At 59.9% G+C, this 20,594-nt stretch overlaps 2 protein-coding genes across 2 annotated transcripts; both read left to right on the top strand.

Moving 5' to 3' along the window:
* Positions 1–13,233: 13,233 nt before the first annotated feature.
* Positions 13,234–16,110, top strand: LOC127321216 (uncharacterized). The gene has a single exon (XM_051350253.1). The coding sequence runs from the start codon at positions 13,486–13,488 to the stop codon at positions 15,865–15,867; it is 2,382 nt and encodes a 793-aa protein (XP_051206213.1). The 5' UTR covers positions 13,234–13,485; the 3' UTR covers positions 15,868–16,110.
* Positions 16,111–17,989: 1,879 nt separating this feature from the next.
* On the top strand, positions 17,990–20,043 carry LOC127321217 (ABC transporter G family member 1-like). Its single transcript, XM_051350254.2, has one exon. The coding sequence runs from the start codon at positions 18,118–18,120 to the stop codon at positions 20,041–20,043; it is 1,926 nt and encodes a 641-aa protein (XP_051206214.1). The 5' UTR covers positions 17,990–18,117.
* Positions 20,044–20,594: the final 551 nt, after the last annotated feature.

Genomic DNA, 20,594 nt, shown 5'->3' on the forward strand with positions numbered 1-20,594 from the left:
ACCCGGACGACATCGCCAAGATGGCGTTCCGCACTCACCATGGCCACTACGAGTTTTTGGTGATGCCGTTCGGCCTCTCCAATGCGCCGGCGACCTTCCAGGCTCTGATGAACGACGTGCTCAGCCCCTACTTACGCCGCTTTGTGCTTGTTTTCTTTGATGATATTTTGATCTACAGCGCATCCTAGGCGGAGCACCTGCAGCACGTGGCCATCATCTTCAACGAGCTTCGAGCGCATCGTCTTCACCTCAAGCGCTCGAAGTGCTCGTTTGGCACGACCTCCGTCGCATACTTGGGCCACGTCATCTCCGCCGACGGTGTCGCGATGGACGCGGACAAGGTCGCTGCCGTCGCCGCCTGGCCAACGCCCCAGTCGCCACGAGCTCTTCGCGGATTTTTGGCCCTCGCCGGATACTACCGGCGCTACATCCAGGACTTCGGTCTCATCGCCGCACCCCTCACGCGCCTGCTTCGCCGCGACGCTTTCTCCTGGGACGAGGAGGCGGCCACGGCCTTCGTCGCCCTGCAGCGGGCACTCACGACGGGTCCCGTTCTTCAGATGCCGGACTTCGACGAGCCGTTCGTGGTGGACTGCGACGCCTCCGGCATCGGCTTCGGCGCCGTCCTTCACCAGGGCGAGGGTCCACTCGCCTTCTTCTGTCGCCCCTTCGCCGCGCGCCACCACAAGCTCGCCCCATATGAGCGCGAGCTGATCGGGCTGGTCCAGGCAGTGCGCCACTGGCGGGCGTATCTTTGGGGCCGGACATTCCGTGTGCGCACGGACCACTATAGCCTGAAGTTCTTGCTGGATCAGCGCCTTTCCACCGTGCCGCAACACCAGTGGATCAGCAAGCTCTTCGGCTTCGACTTCACCGTCGAGTACCGCCCCGGCCGCCTCAACACAGTCGCCGACGCCCTGTCCCGCCGAGACGTTGACGATGCTGCGGACGCACCCACAGTCGGTGCAGCCCTCTGCATCCACTCCGGGCCATCTTTCGCCTTCATCGACGAGGTTCGCCGCGCTACTGCCACGGCCGCGGATGCGCAGCAGGTGCGCCAGCGCCTGGCCGACGGCGAGCTGGCCGCGCCCTGGCGCCTAGACGAGGGACTACTCCTCCATGGCCGCCGCATCTTCGTGCCGGATCATGGAGACCTGCGCCACCAGGCCTTGTCCTTGGCGCATTCTGCAGGTCACGAGGGCGCCCAGAAGACCCTGCACCGTCTCCGCGCTGATTTTTACATTCCAGGGGATGGCGCCCTGGTGCGAGACTGGGTGCGGGCGTGTGTCACATGCCAGCGGAACAAGACGGAGACGCTCCGTCCGGCAGGCTTGCTACAGCCACTGGACGTGCCGTCCCAGGTGTGGGCGGACATCTCGATGGACTTCATTGAGGGGCTGCCGAAGGTTGGCGGCAAGTCCGTCATCCTCACGGTGGTTGACCGCTTCTCCAAGTACGCGCACTTCATCGCCCTCGGCCATCCCTATACGGCGGCGTCCGTGGCACACGCTTTCTTCGACGGCATCGTTCGCCTCCACGGGTTTCCATCCTCCATCGTCAGTGATCGTGATCCTGTGTTCACGGGTCACGTCTGGAGGGACCTTTTTGGGTTGGCGGGCGTGAAGCTCCGCATGAGTACGGCGTTTCATCCTCAGACGGACGGCCAGTCCGAGGTCGTCAACAAGATCATCGCCATGTACCTGCGCTGCATCACCGGGGATCGTCCACGAGCTTGGGTGGACTGGCTGGCGTGGGCCGAGTACTGCTACAACACGTCCTACCACTCCGCGCTGCACGCTACTCCCTTTGAGGTGGTCTACGGGAGGCCACCACCGGCGATGCTTCCCTATACGGTTGGCACGGCCCGTACTGAGATGGCGAGATACTGGCTGAGGCGCGCCAGCGACTTCTTCAGGCTCAGCAGCTGGCCAGGAAATACTATGATGCACACCATCGCGAGGCGGAGTTCGCGGTGGGCGATTGGGTCTGGCTACGCCTTCTTCACCGGACGACCCAGTCCTTGGACCCACGCTCCAGGCGCAAGTTGGGACCTCGTTACGCTGGTCCTTTCCGTGTGCTGGAGCGCATCGGCACGCTCGCCTACCGCCTTGAGTTGCCTGCAGGCTCGCGCCTCCACGACGTCTTCAACGTCGGCCTCCTGAAGGCCTACCGGGGCGACCCTCCTTCTGCACCACCAGCTCTTCCACCTACTTCGGATGGGCGTCTAGAGCCTGCCCCGGCGAGTGTGGCTCGCGTGTTGAAGGCCCAGCAGCGCCGTGGTGTTTGGCACGTCTTGGTGCATTGGACCGGCCTGCCCGAGGACGAGGCGACTTGGGAGAAGCTTGAAGATCTCCGCCAGCAGTTTCCAGAAGTTCAGCTCGAGGACGAGCTGTTTGAGAAGGCGGGGAGAGATGTTATGGTCGGTCTGACCTATACACGTAGGAAGCCCACTAGTGGCTAGTTATGGGCTTAGCCCAAGTAAATTAGGGGCTTAGCCCAAGTAAATTAGGGTTTCGAGGAGGCCGTCCTCCTATATAAACACTTGTATCCCTTCAAGATTAATCAGACAATAATTCAGTATCATTACTGTCTCGTCTCCTGAAGGGAGACGGGAGAACCCTAGCCCCCGCCGCACCAACCCTAGCCGCCTCCTTCTTCCTCCGCGACGGCGCCCAGCCGCCGGCGCCGAGCTCCCCAACCTCTCCGCCCTCACTTCCACCCTTACAACCTCCGCCCTAAACCCGGTAGGACCCTAGTCTCTACCACTTTGGTATCAGATTGCCTAGGTCTCATGGGTTCCAACAGCCCCCCCGTCGACACCATCCCGCCGCCATGACCGGCGCCCACGCGCTGCAGGGGGCCGCCGCCGCCGCCAACGGAGACCAGGCCGCCGCCGTCCCCACGGGCCTCGACCTCCTGCCCTCTACTTTGGCGGACCTCGCCGACAGCCTCCGCGCCATCCGCTTCGAGCTCGCGGAGATCAGGGCCGGCCAGCACCCGCCGCCCCCACCTTCCGCCGTTCCGCCGCCGCCCCCACCGACCGCGGTTCCGCCGCCGCGCCGCCACGGCCGCCGCTACGCCGCCGCCCCCGCACCGACCGCCGCTACGCCGCCGCCCCCACCGCCCGCCTCCGCCGCAGCCGAGGGCCGGCCCGCGTGGTGGCCGCCGTCGCCCTCGCCGATTCCCACGTGGACCGACGCGGCGCCCGTCTACACCCATACTGCGCCGCGGACGACGGTCCAGCCGCCCGCCCATCGCCCTGGCGGTCCTGGCGGGTTTGCGGGGCCCTTCGCCGCAAGCACGTCCGTCCACCCAAGCCGCCAGGCGGACACCCCCGAGGTCCCGCCCGTGGCACCGCAACCGCCCCGCTTCACGAAGCTGGAGTTCGCCACCTACGACGGCGCCACCGACCCCCTGAACTGGCTGAACCAGTGTGAGCAGTTTTTTCGGGGGCAGCGGACGCTCAGCACCGACCGCACATGGATCGCCTCCTATCACCTACGGGGCGCCGCGCAGACTTGGTACTACGCCCTCGAGCAGGACGAGGGCGGGATGCCGCCTTGGGAGCGTTTCCGCGACCTGTGCCTCCAGCGGTTTGGGCCGACCCTCCGTGGCAGCCGCCTCGCCGAGCTGGGACGCCTCGCCTTCACCACCACGGTCCAGGACTTCGCTGACCGCTTTCAGGCGCTCGCGTGCCATGCCCCGGGCGTCTCGGCACGCCAGCGCGCCGATCTCTTCGTCGGCGGCCTCCCCGACTACATCCGCGTCGACGTCGAGATGCGCGAGCCAGCGGACCTGCAGACGGCCATGTACTACGCACGAGCCTACGAGCAGCGCGCCCTCGCCATGCAGCAGGTCTACGCGCAGCGTGGCAGCGCTCGTCCCGCGCCCCGCCCCGCTCCGACGCCCACCGCCCCGCCACGCCCCGCACCGGCCGCTGCGCCCGCAGGCCCTCCTGCGCCAACTCGCCCCTTCAAACGGCTGACGGCTGCGGAGCAGCTTGAGCGGCGCCGCCAGGGGCTGTGCTTCAACTGCGACGAGAAGTACGCGCCGGGCCACACGTGCGCCCGCCTCTTCTACTTGGAGACCGTCGACGACGCCGACGTTGAGGCCCTCACCGCCGAGCTCGCGGCCGCCACCGTCACTGAGGCCGGTGTCACGACCTACGCGCCAGTCGACGCGTCCGCCTTCGTCGTGTCTCTCCATGCTATGGCGGGCATCAAAACGGCAAAGACGATGCTGCTTCCGGTGACGATCAAGGGGGAGCGTCTCACTGCGCTGGTGGACACGGGCTCCACGCACAACTTCCTGTCCAACACCGCCATGCGCCGCCTCGCTCTCCAGCCGGCGGGATCGGAGAAGTACAGCGTCACCGTCGCCAACGGGGATCGTCTTACGTGCCAGGGCGTGGCGCGACAGGTTCCCGTGCTCGTAGGCGACGAGCCGTTCTCCATCGACTGCGTCGGCATCGACTTGGGCTGCTACGACTTCATCCTCGGCCTCGACTTCCTGAGCACCTTAGGCCCCATCCTGTGGGACCTCGACGTGCTATCCCTCATCTTCTGGCGCGAGGGCGGTCGCCGTGTTCACTGGACGGGCGTGGGCAGCACTGGCACATCCCCGCAGCTACACCTGATGGCCGCCGCGCTAGACGAGGCGCATCCGCTCCTGGCCGCCCTACTGCAGCAGCACGGCGACCTCTTCGACGAGCCGCAGGGCCTCCCTCCCTCGCGACCCTGTGACCACCGCATCCACCTGCTGCCGAACACGGCACCCGTAGCTGTGCGGCCGTACCGGTACCCCCAGCTGCAGAAGGACGAGCTCGAGCGCCAGGTGGCGGTCATGCTAGCACAGGGCATCATACGGATCTCGACGTCACCATTCTGCGCCCCGTGCTCCTGGTGCGCAAGACCGACGGCACGTGGCGTTTCTGCATCGACTTCCGCGCCCTCAACACCGTCACGTCCAAGGACAAGTTCCCCATCCCCGTCGTGGATGAGCTCCTGGATGAGCTGCATGGCGCGCCCTTTTTCACCAAGCTCGACTTGCGCTCGGGCTATCATCAGGTGCGCATGCACCCGGACGACATCGCCAAGATGGCGTTCCGCACTCACCATGGCCACTACGAGTTTTTGGTGATGCCGTTCGGCCTCTCCAATGCGCCGGCGACCTTCCAGGCTCTGATGAACGACGTGCTCAGCCCCTACTTACGCCGCTTTGTGCTTGTTTTCTTTGATGATATTTTGATCTACAGCGCATCCTAGGTGGAGCACCTGCAGCACGTGGCCATCATCTTCAACGAGCTTCGAGCGCATCGTCTTCACCTCAAGCGCTCGAAGTGCTCGTTTGGCACGACCTCCGTCGCATACTTGGGCCACGTCATCTCCGCCGACGGTGTCGCGATGGACGCGGACAAGGTCGCTGCCGTCGCCGCCTGGCCAACGCCCCAGTCGCCACGAGCTCTTCGCGGATTTTTGGGCCTCGCCGGATACTACCGGCGCTACATCCAGGACTTCGGTCTCATCGCCGCACCCCTCACGCGCCTGCTTCGCCGCGACGCTTTCTCCTGGGACGAGGAGGCGGCCACGGCCTTCGTCGCCCGCGGCGGGCACTCACGACGGGTCCCGTTCTTCAGATGCCGGACTTCGACGAGCCGTTCGTGGTGGACTGCGACGCCTCCGGCATCGGCTTCGGCGCCGTCCTTCACCAGGGCGAGGGTCCACTCGCCTTCTTCTGTCGCCCCTTCGCCGCGCGCCACCACAAGCTCGCCCCATATGAGCGCGAGCTGATCGGGCTGGTCCAGGCAGTGCGCCACTGGCGGGCGTATCTTTGGGGCCGGACATTCCGTGTGCGCACGGACCACTATAGCCTGAAGTTCTTGCTGGATCAGCGCCTTTCCACCGTGCCGCAACACCAGTGGATCAGCAAGCTCTTCGGCTTCGACTTCACCGTCGAGTACCGCCCCGGCCGCCTCAACACAGTCGCCGACGCCCTGTCCCGCCGAGACGTTGACGATGCTGCGGACGCACCCACAGTCGGTGCAGCCCTCTGCATCCACTCCGGGCCATCTTTCGCCTTCATCGACGAGGTTCGCCGCGCTACTGCCACGGCTGCGGATGCGCAGCAGGTGCGCCAGCGCCTGGCCGACGGCGAGCTGGCCGCGCCCTGGCGCCTAGACGAGGGACTACTCCTCCATGGCCGCCGCATCTTCGTGCCGGATCATGGAGACCTGCGCCACCAGGCCTTGTCCTTGGCGCATTCTGCAGGTCACGAGGGCGCCCAGAAGACCCTGCACCGTCTCCGCGCTGATTTTTACATTCCAGGGGATGGCGCCCTGGTGCGAGACTGGGTGCGGGCGTGTGTCACATGCCAGCGGAACAAGACGGAGACGCTCCGTCCGGCAGGCTTGCTACAGCCACTGGACGTGCCGTCCCAGGTGTGGGCGGACATCTCGATGGACTTCATTGAGGGGCTGCCGAAGGTTGGCGGCAAGTCCGTCATCCTCACGGTGGTTGACCGCTTCTCCAAGTACGCGCACTTCATCGCCCTCGGCCATCCCTATACGGCGGCGTCCGTGGCACGCGCTTTCTTCGACGGCATCGTTCGCCTCCACGGGTTTCCATCCTCCATCGTCAGTGATCGTGATCCTGTGTTCACGGGTCACGTCTGGAGGGACCTTTTTGGGTTGGCGGGCGTGAAGCTCCGCATGAGTACGGCGTTTCATCCTCAGACGGACGGCCAGTCCGAGGTCGTCAACAAGATCATCGCCATGTACCTGCGCTGCATCACCGGGGATCGTCCACGAGCTTGGGTGGACTGGCTGGCGTGGGCCGAGTACTGCTACAACACGTCCTACCACTCCGCGCTGCACGCTACTCCCTTTGAGGTGGTCTACGGGAGGCCACCACCGGCGATGCTTCCCTATACGGCTGGCACGGCCCGTACTGAGACGGCGGATGACCTGCTGCGTACCCGCGACGAGATACTGGCTGAGGCGCGCCAGCGACTTCTTCAGGCTCAGCAGCTGGCCAGGAAATACTATGATGCACACCATCGCGAGGCGGAGTTCGCGGTGGGCGATTGGGTCTGGCTACGCCTTCTTCACCGGACGACCCAGTCCTTGGACCCACGCTCCAGGTGCAAGTTGGGACCTCGTTACGCTGGTCCTTTCCGTGTGTTGGAGCGCATCGGCACGCTCGCCTACCGCCTTGAGTTGCCTGCAGGCTCGCGCCTCCACGACGTCTTCAACGTCGGCCTCCTGAAGGCCTACCGGGGCGACCCTCCTTCTGCACCACTAGCTCTTCCACCTACTTCGGATGGGCGTCTAGAGCCTGCCCCGGCGAGTGTGGCTCGCGTGTTGAAGGCCCAGCAGCGCCGTGGTGTTTGGCACGTCTTGGTGCATTGGACCGGCCTGCCCGAGGACGAGGCGACTTGGGAGAAGCTTGAAGATCTCCGCCAGCAGTTTCCAGAAGTTCAGCTCGAGGACGAGCTGTTTGAGAAGGCGGGGAGAGATGTTATGGTCGGTCTGACCTATACACGTAGGAAGCCCACTAGTGGCTAGTTATGGGCTTAGCCCAAGTAAATTAGGGGCTTAGCCCAAGTAAATTAGGGTTTCGAGGAGGCCGTCCTCCTATATAAACACTTGTATCCCTTCAAGATTAATCGGACAATAATTCGATTATCATTCTTGTCTCGTCTCCTGAAGGGAGACGGGAGAACCCTAGCCCCCGCCGCACCAACCCTAGCCGCCTCCTTCTTCCTCCGCGACGGCGCCCAGCCGCCGGCGCCGAGCTCCCCAACCTCTCCGCCCTCACTTCCACCCTTACAACCTCCGCCCTAAACCCGGTAGGACCCTAGTCTCTACCACTTTGGTATCAGATTGCCTAGGTCTCATGGGTTCCAACAGCCCCCCCGTCGACACCATCGCCGCCACGTCCACCGCCGCCACCAACATCACTCCCGCCGCCATGACCGGCGCCCACGCGCTGCAGGGGGCCGCCGCCGCCGCCAACGGAGACCAGGCCGCCGCCGTCCCCACGGGCCTCGACCTCCTGCCCTCTACTTTGGCGGACCTCGCCGACAGCCTCCGCGCCATCCGCTTCGAGCTCGCGGAGATCAGGGCCGGCCAGCACCCGCCGCCCCACCTTCCGCCGTTCGCCGCCGCCCCCACCGACCGCGGTTCCGCCGCCGCCGCCACCGGCCGCCGCCCCCACCGACCGCCGCTACGCCGCCGCCCCCACCGCCCGCCTCCGCTGCCAGCCAGGGCCGGCCCGCGTGGTGGCCGCCGTCGCCCTCGCCGATTCCCACGTGGACCGACGCGGCGCCGTCTACACCCATCTTGCGCCGCGGACGACGGTCCAGCCGCCCGCCCATCGCCCTGGCGGTCCTGGCGGGTTTGCGGGGCCCTTCGCCGCAAGCACGTCCGTCCACCCAAGCCGCCAGGCGGACACCCCCGAGGTCCCGCCCGTGGCACCGCAACCGCCCCGCTTCACGAAGCTGGAGTTCGCCACCTACGACGGCGCCACCGACCCACGGGCCGGGCCGAACCGGTGTGAGCGGTTTCGGGGGCAGCGGACGCTCAGCACCGACCGCACATGGATCGCCTCCTATCACCTACGGGCGCCGCGCAGACTTGGTACTACGCCCTCGAGCAGACGAGGGCGGGATGCCGCCTTGGGAGCGTTTCCGCGACCTGTGCCTCCGCCGGTTTGGGCCGACCCTCCGTGGCAGCCGCCTCGCCGAGCCGGGGACGCCTCGCCTTCACCACCACGGTCCAGGACTTCGCCGACCACTTTCAGGCGCTCGCGTGCCATGCCCGGGCGTCTCGGCACGCCAGCGCGCCGATCTCTTCGTCGGCGGCCTCCCCGACTACATCCGCGTCGACGTCGAGATGCGCGAGCCAGCGGACCTGCAGACGGCCATGTACTACGCACGAGCCTACGAGCAGCGCGCCCTCGCCATGCAGCAGGTCTACGCGCAGCGTGGCAGCGCTCGTCTCGCGCCCCGCCCCGCTCCGACGCCCACCGCCCCGCCACGCCCCGCACCGGCCGCTGCGCCCGCAGGCCCTCCTGCGCCAACTCGCCCCTTCAAACGGCTGACGGCTGCGGAGCAGCTTGAGCGGCGCCGCCAGGGGCTGTGCTTCAACTGCGACGAGAAGTACGCGCCGGGCCACACGTGCGCCCGCCTCTTCTACTTGGAGACCGTCGACGACGCCGACGTTGAGGCCCTCACCGCCGAGCTCGCGGCCGCCACCGTCACTGAGGCCGGTGTCACGACCTACGCGCCAGTCGACGCGTCCGCCTTCGTCGTGTCTCTCCATGCTATGGCGGGCATCAAAACGGCAAAGACGATGCTGCTTCCGATGACGATCAAGGGGGAGCGTCTCACTGCGCTGCTGGACACGGGCTCCACGCACAACTTCCTGTCCAACACCGCCATGCGCCGCCTCGCTCTCCAGCCGGCGGGATCGGAGAAGTACAGCGTCACCGTCGCCAACGGGGATCGTCTTACGTGCCAGGGCGTGGCGCGACAGGTTCCCGTGCTCGTAGGCGACGAGCCGTTCTCCATCGACTGCGTCGGCATCGACTTGGGCTGCTACGACTTCATCCTCGGCCTCGACTTCCTGAGCACCTTAGGCCCCATCCTGTGGGACCTCGACGTGCTATCCCTCATCTTCTGGCGCGAGGGCGGCCGCCGTGTTCACTGGACGGGCGTGGGCAGCACTGGCACATCCCCGCAGCTACACCTGATGGCCGCCGCGCTAGACGAGGCGCATCCGCTCCTGGCCGCCCTACTGCAGCAGCACGGCGACCTCTTCGACGAGCCGCAGGGCCTCCCTCCCTCGCGACCCTGTGACCACCGCATCCACCTGCTGCCGAACACGGCACCCGTAGCTGTGCGGCCGTACCGGTACCCCCAGCTGCAGAAGGACGAGCTCGAGCGCCAGGTGGCGGTCATGCTAGCACAGGGCATCATACGGATCTCGACGTCACCATTCTGCGCCCCCGTGCTCCTGGTGCGCAAGACCGACGGCACGTGGCGTTTCTGCATCGACTTCCGCGCCCTCAACACCGTCACGTCCAAGGACAAGTTCCCCATCCCCGTCGTGGATGAGCTCCTGGATGAGCTGCATGGCGCGCGCTTTTTCACCAAGCTCGACTTGCGCTCGGGCTATCATCAGGTGCGCATGCACCCAGACGACATCGCCAAGACGGCGTTCCGCACTCACCATGGCCACTACGAGTTTTTGGTGATGCCGTTCGGCCTCTCCAATGCGCCGGCGACCTTCCAGGCTCTGATGAACGACGTGCTCAGCCCCTACTTACGCCGCTTTGTGCTTGTTTTCTTTGATGATATTTTGATCTACAGCGCATCCTAGGCGGAGCACCTGCAGCACGTGGCCATCATCTTCAACGAGCTTCGAGCGCATCGTCTTCACCTCAAGCGCTCGAAGTGCTCGTTTGGCACGACCTCCGTCGCATACTTGGGCCACGTCATCTCCGCCGACGGTGTCGCGATGGACGCGGACAAGGTCGCTGCCGTCGCCGCCTGGCCAACGCCCCAGTCGCCACGAGCTCTTCGCGGATTTTTGGGCCTCGCCGGATACTACCGGCGCTACATCCAGGACTTCGGTCTCATCGCCGCACCCCTCACGCGCCTGCTTCGCCGCGACGCTTTCTCCTGGGACGAGGAGGCGGCCACGGCCTTCGCCGCCCTGCAGCGGGCACTCACGACGGGTCCCGTTCTTCAGATGCCGGACTTCGACGAGCCGTTCGTGGTGGACTGCGACGCCTCCGGCATCGGCTTCGGCGCCGTCCTTCACCAGGGCGAGGGTCCACTCGCCTTCTTCTGTCGCCCCTTCGCCGCGCGCCACCACAAGCTCGCCCCATATGAGCGCGAGCTGATCGGGCTGGTCCAGGCAGTGCGCCACTGGCGGGCGTATCTTTGGGGCCGGACATTCCGTGTGCGCACGGACCACTACAGCCTGAAGTTCTTGCTGGATCAGCGCCTTTCCACCGTGCCGCAACACCAGTGGATCAGCAAGCTCTTCGGCTTCGACTTCACCGTCGAGTACCGCCCCGGCCGCCTCAACACAGTCGCCGACGCCCTGTCCCGCCGAGACGTTGACGATGCTGCGGACGCACCCACAGTCGGTGCAGCCCTCTGCATCCACTCCGGGCCATCTTTCGCCTTCATCGACGAGGTTCGGCGCTCGCCACGGCTGCGGATGCGCAGCAGCTGCGCCAGCGCCTGGCCGACGGCGAGCTGGCCGCGCCCTGGCGCCTGGACGAGGGACTACTCCTCCATGGCCGCCGCATCTTCGTGCCGGATCATGGAGACCTGCGCCACCAGGCCTTGTCCTTGGCGCATTCTGCAGGTCACGAGGGCGCCCAGAAGACCCTGCACCGTCTCCGCGCTGATTTTTACATTCCAGGGGATGGCGCCCTGGTGCGAGACTGGGTGCGGGCGTGTGTCACATGCCAGCGGAACAAGACGGAGACGCTCCGTCCGGCAGGCTTGCTACAGCCACTGGACGTGCCGTCCCAGGTGTGGGCGGACATCTCGATGGACTTCATTGAGGGGCTGCCGAAGGTTGGCGGCAAGTCCGTCATCCTCACGGTGGTTGACCGCTTCTCCAAGTACGCGCACTTCATCGCCCTCGGCCATCCCTATACGGCGGCGTCCGTGGCACGCGCTTTCTTCGACGGCATCGTTCGCCTCCACGGGTTTCCATCCTCCATCGTCAGTGATCGTGATCCTGTGTTCACGGGTCACGTCTGGAGGGACCTTTTTGGGTTGGCGGGCGTGAAGCTCCGCATGAGTACGGCGTTTCATCCTCAGACGGACGGCCAGTCCGAGGTCGTCAACAAGATCATCGCCATGTACCTGCGCTGCATCACCGGGGATCGTCCACGAGCTTGGGTGGACTGGCTGGCGTGGGCCGAGTACTGCTACAACACGTCCTACCACTCCGCGCTGCACGCTACTCCCTTTGAGGTGGTCTACGGGAGGCCACCACCGGCGATGCTTCCCTATACGGCTGGCACGGCCCGTACTGAGACGGCGGATGACCTGCTGCGTACCCGCGACGAGATACTGGCTGAGGCGCGCCAGCGACTTCTTCAGGCTCAGCAGCTGGCCAGGAAATACTATGATGCACACCATCGCGAGGCGGAGTTCGCGGTGGGCGATTGGGTCTGGCTACGCCTTCTTCACCGGACGACCCAGTCCTTGGACCCACGCTCCAGGCGCAAGTTGGGACCTCGTTACGCTGGTCCTTTCCGTGTGCTGGAGCGCATCGGCACGCTCGCCTACCGCCTTGAGTTGCCTGCAGGCTCGCGCCTCCACGACGTCTTCAACGTCGGCCTCCTGAAGGCCTACCGGGGCGACCCTCCTTCTGCACCACCAGCTCTTCCACCTACTTCGGATGGGCGTCTAGAGCCTGCCCCGGCGAGTGTGGCTCGCGTGTTGAAGGCCCAGCAGCGCCGTGGTGTTTGGCACGTCTTGGTGCATTGGACCGGCCTGCCCGAGGACGAGGCGACTTGGGAGAAGCTTGAAGATCTCCGCCAGCAGTTTCCAGAAGTTCAGCTCGAGGACGAGCTGTTTGAGAAGGCGGGGAGAGATGTTATGGTCGGTCTGACCTATACACGTAGGAAGCCCACTAGTGGCTAGTTATGGGCTTAGCCCAAGTAAATTAGGGGCTTAGCCCAAGTAAATTAGGGTTTCGAGGAGGCCGTCCTCCTATATAAACACTTGTATCCCTTCAAGATTAATCAGACAATAATTCAGTATCATTACTGTCTCGTCTCCTGAAGGGAGACGGGAGAACCCTAGCCCCCGCCGCACCAACCCTAGCCGCCTCCTTCTTCCTCCGCGACGGCGCCCAGCCGCCGGCGCCGAGCTCCCCAACCTCTCCGCCCTCACTTCCACCCTTACAACCTCCGCCCTAAACCCGGTAGGACCCTAGTCTCTACCAATGGTATCCCCACTTGACTACATAGCTTACTACTACGCCCTGTCTCGTATACATTCTGTTAATTGGAATTTTGGGCACTCTTTTACTCATCTATCTTCTGTTCCCAAGTCACAATCGATTCCTAGAGCAGATCTGTGTCCTCCAATCTGGCTACGTATTCTGTAAAATTTAGAACTTCTAGTGATTTCACACCACATATATGGCGGGACTCCATTTTGTTTCTGTGCGATCTGATACGGTATAAGAGTCATGTTGGGATGCTTTAAATTTCTTACTTTGTCACTGCCTGGCGGCCTGGCGGGTCAAAATCAATGATCTTTTTTAAGTGCACATCTAACTAACACCAAATCTGTAGTGTTGATTTCTCCTCACCAGCATATCTACTAATACACTCACATTGATAAAATATATAAAGCTCAATGGTAGTGGGAGTGAATGTGACCGCCTGCAAGTCAATCTATTGCTCAATGTCATATATGTCCACTACTTGATTGTTGAGGCAAACAAGCATGCAACTCATTCATCTGCTACCTTCAGCCATGGTACCCCATTCCAAAAATCTCCTGTGTCTCTCAACTACTTTATGTGTGCTGCTATGCATGGCTTGTGCAATCAGCCCAGAAGGAGAAGCACTCCTCGGGTGGAAGGACACACTGCTCAACTCCACCTCTTTGTCATCATGGAAGAGGGCAAATCCGACCTGCTCTTGGTTCGGTGTCACCTGTGACGATGTCGAACATGTCATCAGGCTCGACCTTTCTAGTGCCGGGCTCAACGGCACACTCGACGCCTTATACTCTACTGTGTTCCAGAACCTTGAGGATCTCCTCCTCAACAACAACAATATCTCTGGGGCAATTCCAGCAAATATATCTCGGTTGCTCAACCTCACCATTCTGGACTTGAGCAACAACAATCTTGCTGGTGCCATTCCCTATCAACTCAGTAAGCTCCCAAAGATTATTGAGTTACATTTAGGAAGTAACCACCTGACAAACCCATACACTGCCAAGTTCAGACGTATGTCCACCTTGCAGGTCTTAACGCTTTATGATAATAATCTCAATGGTACTTTTCCGGAGTTCATCCTGAACCGCACAAGTGTTAGGCTGGTAATCCTAGACCTTTCGGGTAACACCTTCTCAGGTTCCATTCCAGAGAACTTGTCAGATATGGTCCCCAATTTAGAGGGTCTTGATCTAAGCTCCAACATGTTCTCTGGAGTCGTACCGCAGTCGCTCGGTAATCTTACTGATCTCTTCATGATGGATCTGAGCTCTAACATGCTCTCTGGAAGTTTACCACTGTCTTTTTCCAGGATGAACAATATGGTATTTTTTGAGGCGGGGAGCAACAACCTCAGTGGTAACATTCCACTTGAGTATTTCTCAAATTGGACCGAGCTCTCGTCTTTCAATATTTCAAACAACATCTTTTCTGGAAGCATCCCACCGGAGATCAGTATGTGGAAGTCGCTAGAATACTTGACCCTTTCTAGCAACTGCTTCAACGGCACAATACCCAAAGAGCTAGGATTTTCTCAGCTATGGGTGCTAGACCTGTCCAATAATCACCTTAATGGATTGTTACAGTTTTCGTTTCATAATTTCACAGTTTTAGAATTCCTTGACCTTAGCACAAACCAATTGGAGGGAGAGATTCCTGCGAGCTTGTGGCACCGTTCTCTCAGTTATCTATTTTTGTCCAGAAACAGATTCACAGGCATCATCGATGAGGCTTTCTGTCAGCAAAGTAATCTTCTAGTTCTGGACGTATCAAATAATCTCCTATCCGGAGAGCTCCCTGTTTGCTTATGGAACTTGCATAGTCTTACGTACATGGACTTGTCAAGCAATTTGTTCGTTGGGGAAGTTCAAGCTTTGAAGAATGTTACTTCCTCATCACTATTTTCATTAGATCTTTCAAACAATAACTTCACAGGATGCTTTCCACCAGTTCTGCAGAACTTGCAAGGCCTAGTATCTTTGGATCTCGGAAACAATGAGTTATCTGGTAAAATTCCCTCGTGGATAGGGACAGGCCTCCCTTTGCTACGAGTTCTCCGACTTCGATCAAATATGCTCTATGGAAGTATTCCCTGGGAAGTATCACAACTCTCTCACCTCCAACTGCTTGACCTGGCGGAGAACAGTTTTACAGGTTTGATACCACCAAGTTTTTTCGATTTTAATCACACTAATGAGACAAGGCCAGAAGCACATGCAGGTGGTATCGGTAGTATGGCGCATTACACATACAAAGAACATATTGACATAATCTGGAAGGGGAAAGGCTACACTTTCGGTAGAACAATTATGATCATGATTGGTATTGATTTATCAAGCAACTCCCTTTCTGGCGAGATCCCTGCAGAATTGCTTAACCTTGAAGATCTTCGATTCCTTAACCTGTCAAGAAATAGTTTATCTGGTGCTATCCCAAATAACATTGGCAACTTGAAAGATGTGGAGTCTCTTGACCTCTCTTGGAACAAGCTCTCAGGTCCTATTCCTTCAAGCATATCACACTTGATGTTCCTCAGCTCTCTGAATCTATCCAGCAACCTTCTATCAGGAGAAATACCTACAGGCAATCAGCTCCAAACACTCAACGACCCCTCCATTTATAGTAACAACCTTGGACTATGTGGTGTTCCTCTGAGCATTCCATGCAAAGGCAATTCGAGTTGTACAGCAACCCTTGATGGGGCAAAGGAAGGTTTCCATGAACTTGAAACCCTTTGGCTGTACTACTCAGTGATTGTTGGAACTGTCTTTGGTTTCTGGGTATGGTTCAGAGCATTGTTTTTCCTGAAGCTCTGGAGGTTTGCATTCTTGGGTTGCATTGATACCATGCAACAGAAGGTTACGAACAAGATGAACCGTACCTGACACTCAGTGTCCCACTTAAGAAGCTTTGTTTGAAGTTTCCTCAGACTTTCAGTATCTGCAACGAATATAAATGTATGGTTCATGACCCTACCATTTGTTTTCTTTCACCAATAAGCTGCATTTTTCTGTTCCTGCATGGACAGATAATTGGCTTATACTATTATGGTGTGTCATAGTTTTATTTATCTGATAAATTATGTGAGTTGTAGTTATGTATGCTCTGTTGTCGCTTTTTATATATTCTCAGACTTTTTTTTTATTATCTGACAGTTTTGGGCAACTATTGGCCATCTGTGTCGTGTTACTGCCACAACAGTTCATTGCTATATACGCTAATTCAGCAATTGATCGTTGGTAATACATCAGTGGATCCTTTGTATCTCTGTTATTTGCTTTCGCCTTCCACTTGTCGTAATATTTGGACACATCAACTTGTACTAGCTTGGCTGAAATAAAGTATGGTTCAGGACATAATTTTTGCCATCAGTGTTCTATAGCAGTATAGCCATCTCCTCCTATGAACCTTCTCCAACGCCCTAGCCCTAGCCATGGAACGCCAAGAGAGAGAAGGCGCTGCTGCCAACGGATTTGGCCGCGAGTGGCTTCAAGTCGCGCTCTCTGGAGCGCGCGCTACCCCGTCCCGCCGGACATGCGTTGTCCGGGGGGATGGGCGCTCAGCCTCGGCGGCCTGCCGGTCCCGCCGGTGCCGACGGGGACGAGCGCGCCGTCGCCATTTACGACCATTTTTGGGAGCAGCTGACACCAGAGGAGCGGAACGATCTGCGCTGGTCGCCGGACAAAGACCAGGCATGGGCGGCGTTCTTCCAGCACCAGCGCGAAGACCGCCTCACTGCCTATGACGACAGCAGCGATCCGCCGACGAACAACAACTCCTGCCGACGGAGGCGATGGTGGAGCGCGCCCGAGAGGACCCTGGCGTGGGTCCTCGATTACATCGCCGACGGCAACGACCCGCCTCTGCAGATACCGCCACGACAGCTGTAGCTGGCAGCCCCGCGCGACAATGGCTAGTGGGCGGCCCGGCAGACGGGCTCCTCCTCGCGCTCCTCCTCTTCGAATTTCGTTATGTTTTTAAAATTTAATTTTTTTTAGTATAGGGGCCGCGGCCTGCAGCCGCCCGACCCCTATTTTTGTTTTTTCCATCGGCACCCCCCATATGGGCCCTAAAACGGCTGCGTCGGAGCCCATAGGGGGGAGGGGGACGAGTGGAGATGCTCTTACAATCTAATTGCAACTCATGTGCAACTAGTTTGCCAGCACGAATTTTGAAGCAAATTCAGCTGTGTGAATATTTTTTTATTCCAATTACAACATAGATCTATGTTGAAAAATCTCAGTTGCAGCCCACTTGCAATTATGAAAAATCTCAATTACAACCTGCTTGCAACTAACAAAATCCCAGCTGCAACCTATTTGCAACTATGAAAATCTTAGTTCCAACTCACCTTCAACTAGACAAATCTCAGTTGAAACTCACTTACAACTATTATATCAGCACAATGCAAATCACGAACCATATCCAACGATTAAGGAGTCGACTTGGATATAATAAAAATAAGAAGCCTGATTTCTAGCAATCTTTTCTCAGCAAACATGAAATTCGATTCTTTACCTAAGCATACTATCGGAGCTAGTACAACGCATAATCAGCAAAATCATGTCAGATCGGTATTAAACATCATCGTCAGCGTGTAGGGTTTTTTGGGACTTTCATCGCCGGCTACATGTGTCCAGCCATCGAAAAAGAGGTTGCAATTTTTTTTTTGCATTTCACCGGTTGACCATCTCCAGCTGGACCAACCTCCCATCTCTCAGCTACAGCTGAATCAAACAGGCATTTATGCGTGGTGCGCCGCTCAAGCAAGCACACAGCCGCCCACACGTAGGAGAGATCGCAATGAAAACCTTGTAGTAGGTCTTTACATGGTGCTTGAGCAGTTGGGAAGGATGGAAGGAGGCGATATCCGGCTTAGCGACCCACGCTTTGGTGACAAGTCCGGCGTCAGCACCCTCGACGGCCACCTCCCCTCGATCCGTTCGCGTTCGGATGGGCGCGGCTCGGTGTCCACGTCCACCGCCGAAGTCGATACCTCCGAGCACCTGGTCGTGGACGTGCAGCCAACGGCCGACGACAACGGAGATGCCAGCGCCACAATCGGCTCCATCTGCCGCCCGGCCGTCCACTTGGTGCTGGCCTTCCACGACCTGACGTACAGCGTCAAGCAGACGATGTGGTCGTTCAGCCGGAGCCGCGACGTGGAGGCGGCTCACAGTCACGGCGAGGGCGTGAGGACACGCACGCTGCTGGACGGAGTCTCCGGCGAGGCGCAGGACGGGGAGATCATGGCCGTGCTTGGCGCGAGCGGTGCCGGCAAGAGCACGCTCATCGACGCGCTCGCCGGCAGGATCCAGCGCGATAGCCTCCGCGGCGCTGTCACGCTCAACGGGGACGCCCTCGACAGCCGCCTGCTGAGAATCATCTCGGCGTACGTGATGCAGGACGATCTGCTACACCCCATGCTCACCGTCGCCGAGACGCTCATGTACTCGGCCGAGTTCCGGCTCCCGCGCTCGCTCTCCACGTCCAAGAAGAGGAGCCGTGTTCAGGCGCTCATCGAGCAGCTTGGATTAGGCGCTGCGGCCAATACCATCATCGGTGACGAGGGCAGCCGCGGAGTGTCCGGTGGCGAGCGCCGGCGTGTGTCCATCGGCATCGACATCATCCACGACCCAATCATCTTGTTCCTAGACGAGCCCACGTCCGGCCTCGATTCTACCAGCGCCTTCATGGTGGTCAAGGTGCTGCAGCGCATCGCGCGAAGCGGCAGCATTGTCATCATGTCCGTCCACCAACCGAGCTACCGCATCCTCGGGCTCCTTGACCGCCTCATGTTCCTCTCCCGCGGTCGGACGTCGTACTACGGCCCGCCGGCCGCCCTGCCTCGGTTCTTCTCGGAGCTCGGGCAGCCGATTCCTGACGGTGAGAACCCAGCCGAGTTCGCGCTGGATCACATACGCGAGCTGGAGGGCTCCCTGGCCGGGACGGAGGAGCTGGTGGAGTTTAACAAGGTGTGGCAAGAGAAGCCGCTTTCCCGTACCCGCGTCCCGGCGGCACCGGCAAGCACGGACAAGCCTTGGCGGTCGCTTAAGGAGACAATCAGCTTGAGCATCGCCCGCGGCAAGATGGTGTCCAGCACCGGCACGGAGGTTGCCACTTACGCGAATCCGTGGTGGGTGGAGGTGTGGGTGCTGACGCGGCGAGGGTTCACCAACACCCGGCGCACCCCGGAGCGGTTCCGGGTCCGGTTCGGCGCCGTGGCATTAACCGCCTTCATCCTGGCCACCCTTTTCTGGCGGCTGGACAATACACCCAGTGGCGTGAAGGAGCGGTTCAGCTTCTTCGCCATCGCCATGTCCACCATGTTCTACACCACCGCCGACACTCTTCCCGTGTTCCTCATCGAGCGCTACATCTTCTTCCGGGAGACAGCCCACAACGCGTACCGCCGGTCCTCGTACACCGTATCCAACGCCATTGTGGCCTTCCCACCACTCATCTTCCTCTCCCTCGCCTTCGCGGCCATTACCTTCTTCGCCGTGGGGTTGGCCGGTGGCGCCGAGGGCTTTCTCTTCTTCCTTCTCATTGTGCTCGCCTCCTTCTGGGCGGGGAGCGGGTTCGTGACCTTCCTCTCCGGCGTGGTGTCGCACGTGATTATCGGGTACACCGTGGTGGTGGCCGGTGTGTCCTACTTCCTGCTCTTCAGCGGCTTCTTCGTGACCCGCGACCGCATCCCCGACTACTGGATGTGGTTCCACTACCTCTCACTGCTCAAGTACCCGTACGAGGCAGTGATGCACAACGAGTTCGGCACCGATCCCAGCAAGTGCTTCATGCGAGGGGTGCATATGTTCGACGGGACGCCCATGGCCAAGCTGCCGATGGAGACCCAGCTTAACGTGCTCAACACCATGCTGGCGGGGGCCGACTTCAACAGCACATCGTGCATCACGACGGGGGCAGACATCCTGGCGAAGCAGGCCGTGGACCAACTCAGCAAGTGGGGCTGCCTGTGGGTCACCGTGGCCTGGGGGTTTCTCTTCCGGGTCTTCTTCTACCTCACGCTCGTGCTTGGCAGCAAGAACAAAAGGAGCTGAACGGAAACTTAACCTATCTGCCGCGTCTTTAATTTAAAATTTATGAAGTCTCAGTCGACCTGCCGGACCGTTCGGTTACTTCCAAGATTAAGCTTGGCTGAGTGGGACGTAAAAGGAACAATGCGCTCTGACCGACGCTACTGCTTCTTGTTTGATTTTCCAGGGCGCTCAAAAGAGTTTATCTATAGCCATTTCCATTTTTTCTTTTATTTCTTTTATGTATATTTATTTTTCAGTCTATTATATGTAGAATATGTTGGATAATTAGGCACAATTTTCATGATTAATTCCAGAATATTAAGCATGACGACAGTAACTACTAACATGTGAAACTCGAACATACTGGATGCAGTAATCAACATGAACAGTAGCAGGGCAGACAGTACAACATCCATCGCTAAACAGATCGAGATATGTAGCACGTACCGATCTGGTGGAGGTGGCGGTGAAGGTGTAGCAGACGATGTCGCAGCAGTAACGTTGTTGATGACAACGTTGTTGACGACAGGGACGACGGGTCGAAGCAGACGGTAGGCAGCACCGCCTGACTT

Source organism: Lolium perenne, chromosome 6, assembly GCF_019359855.2.
Source record: "Lolium perenne isolate Kyuss_39 chromosome 6, Kyuss_2.0, whole genome shotgun sequence".
In the NCBI taxonomy this organism is placed as follows: domain Eukaryota; kingdom Viridiplantae; phylum Streptophyta; class Magnoliopsida; order Poales; family Poaceae; genus Lolium; species Lolium perenne.

Excerpts from the sequence above, each read along its gene's own strand:
- LOC127321216 (XM_051350253.1), top strand. The coding sequence starts at position 13,486 with ATGCAACTCATTCATCTGCTACCTTCAGCCATGGTACCCCATTCCAAA.
- LOC127321217 (XM_051350254.2), top strand. The coding sequence starts at position 18,118 with ATGTGGTCGTTCAGCCGGAGCCGCGACGTGGAGGCGGCTCACAGTCAC.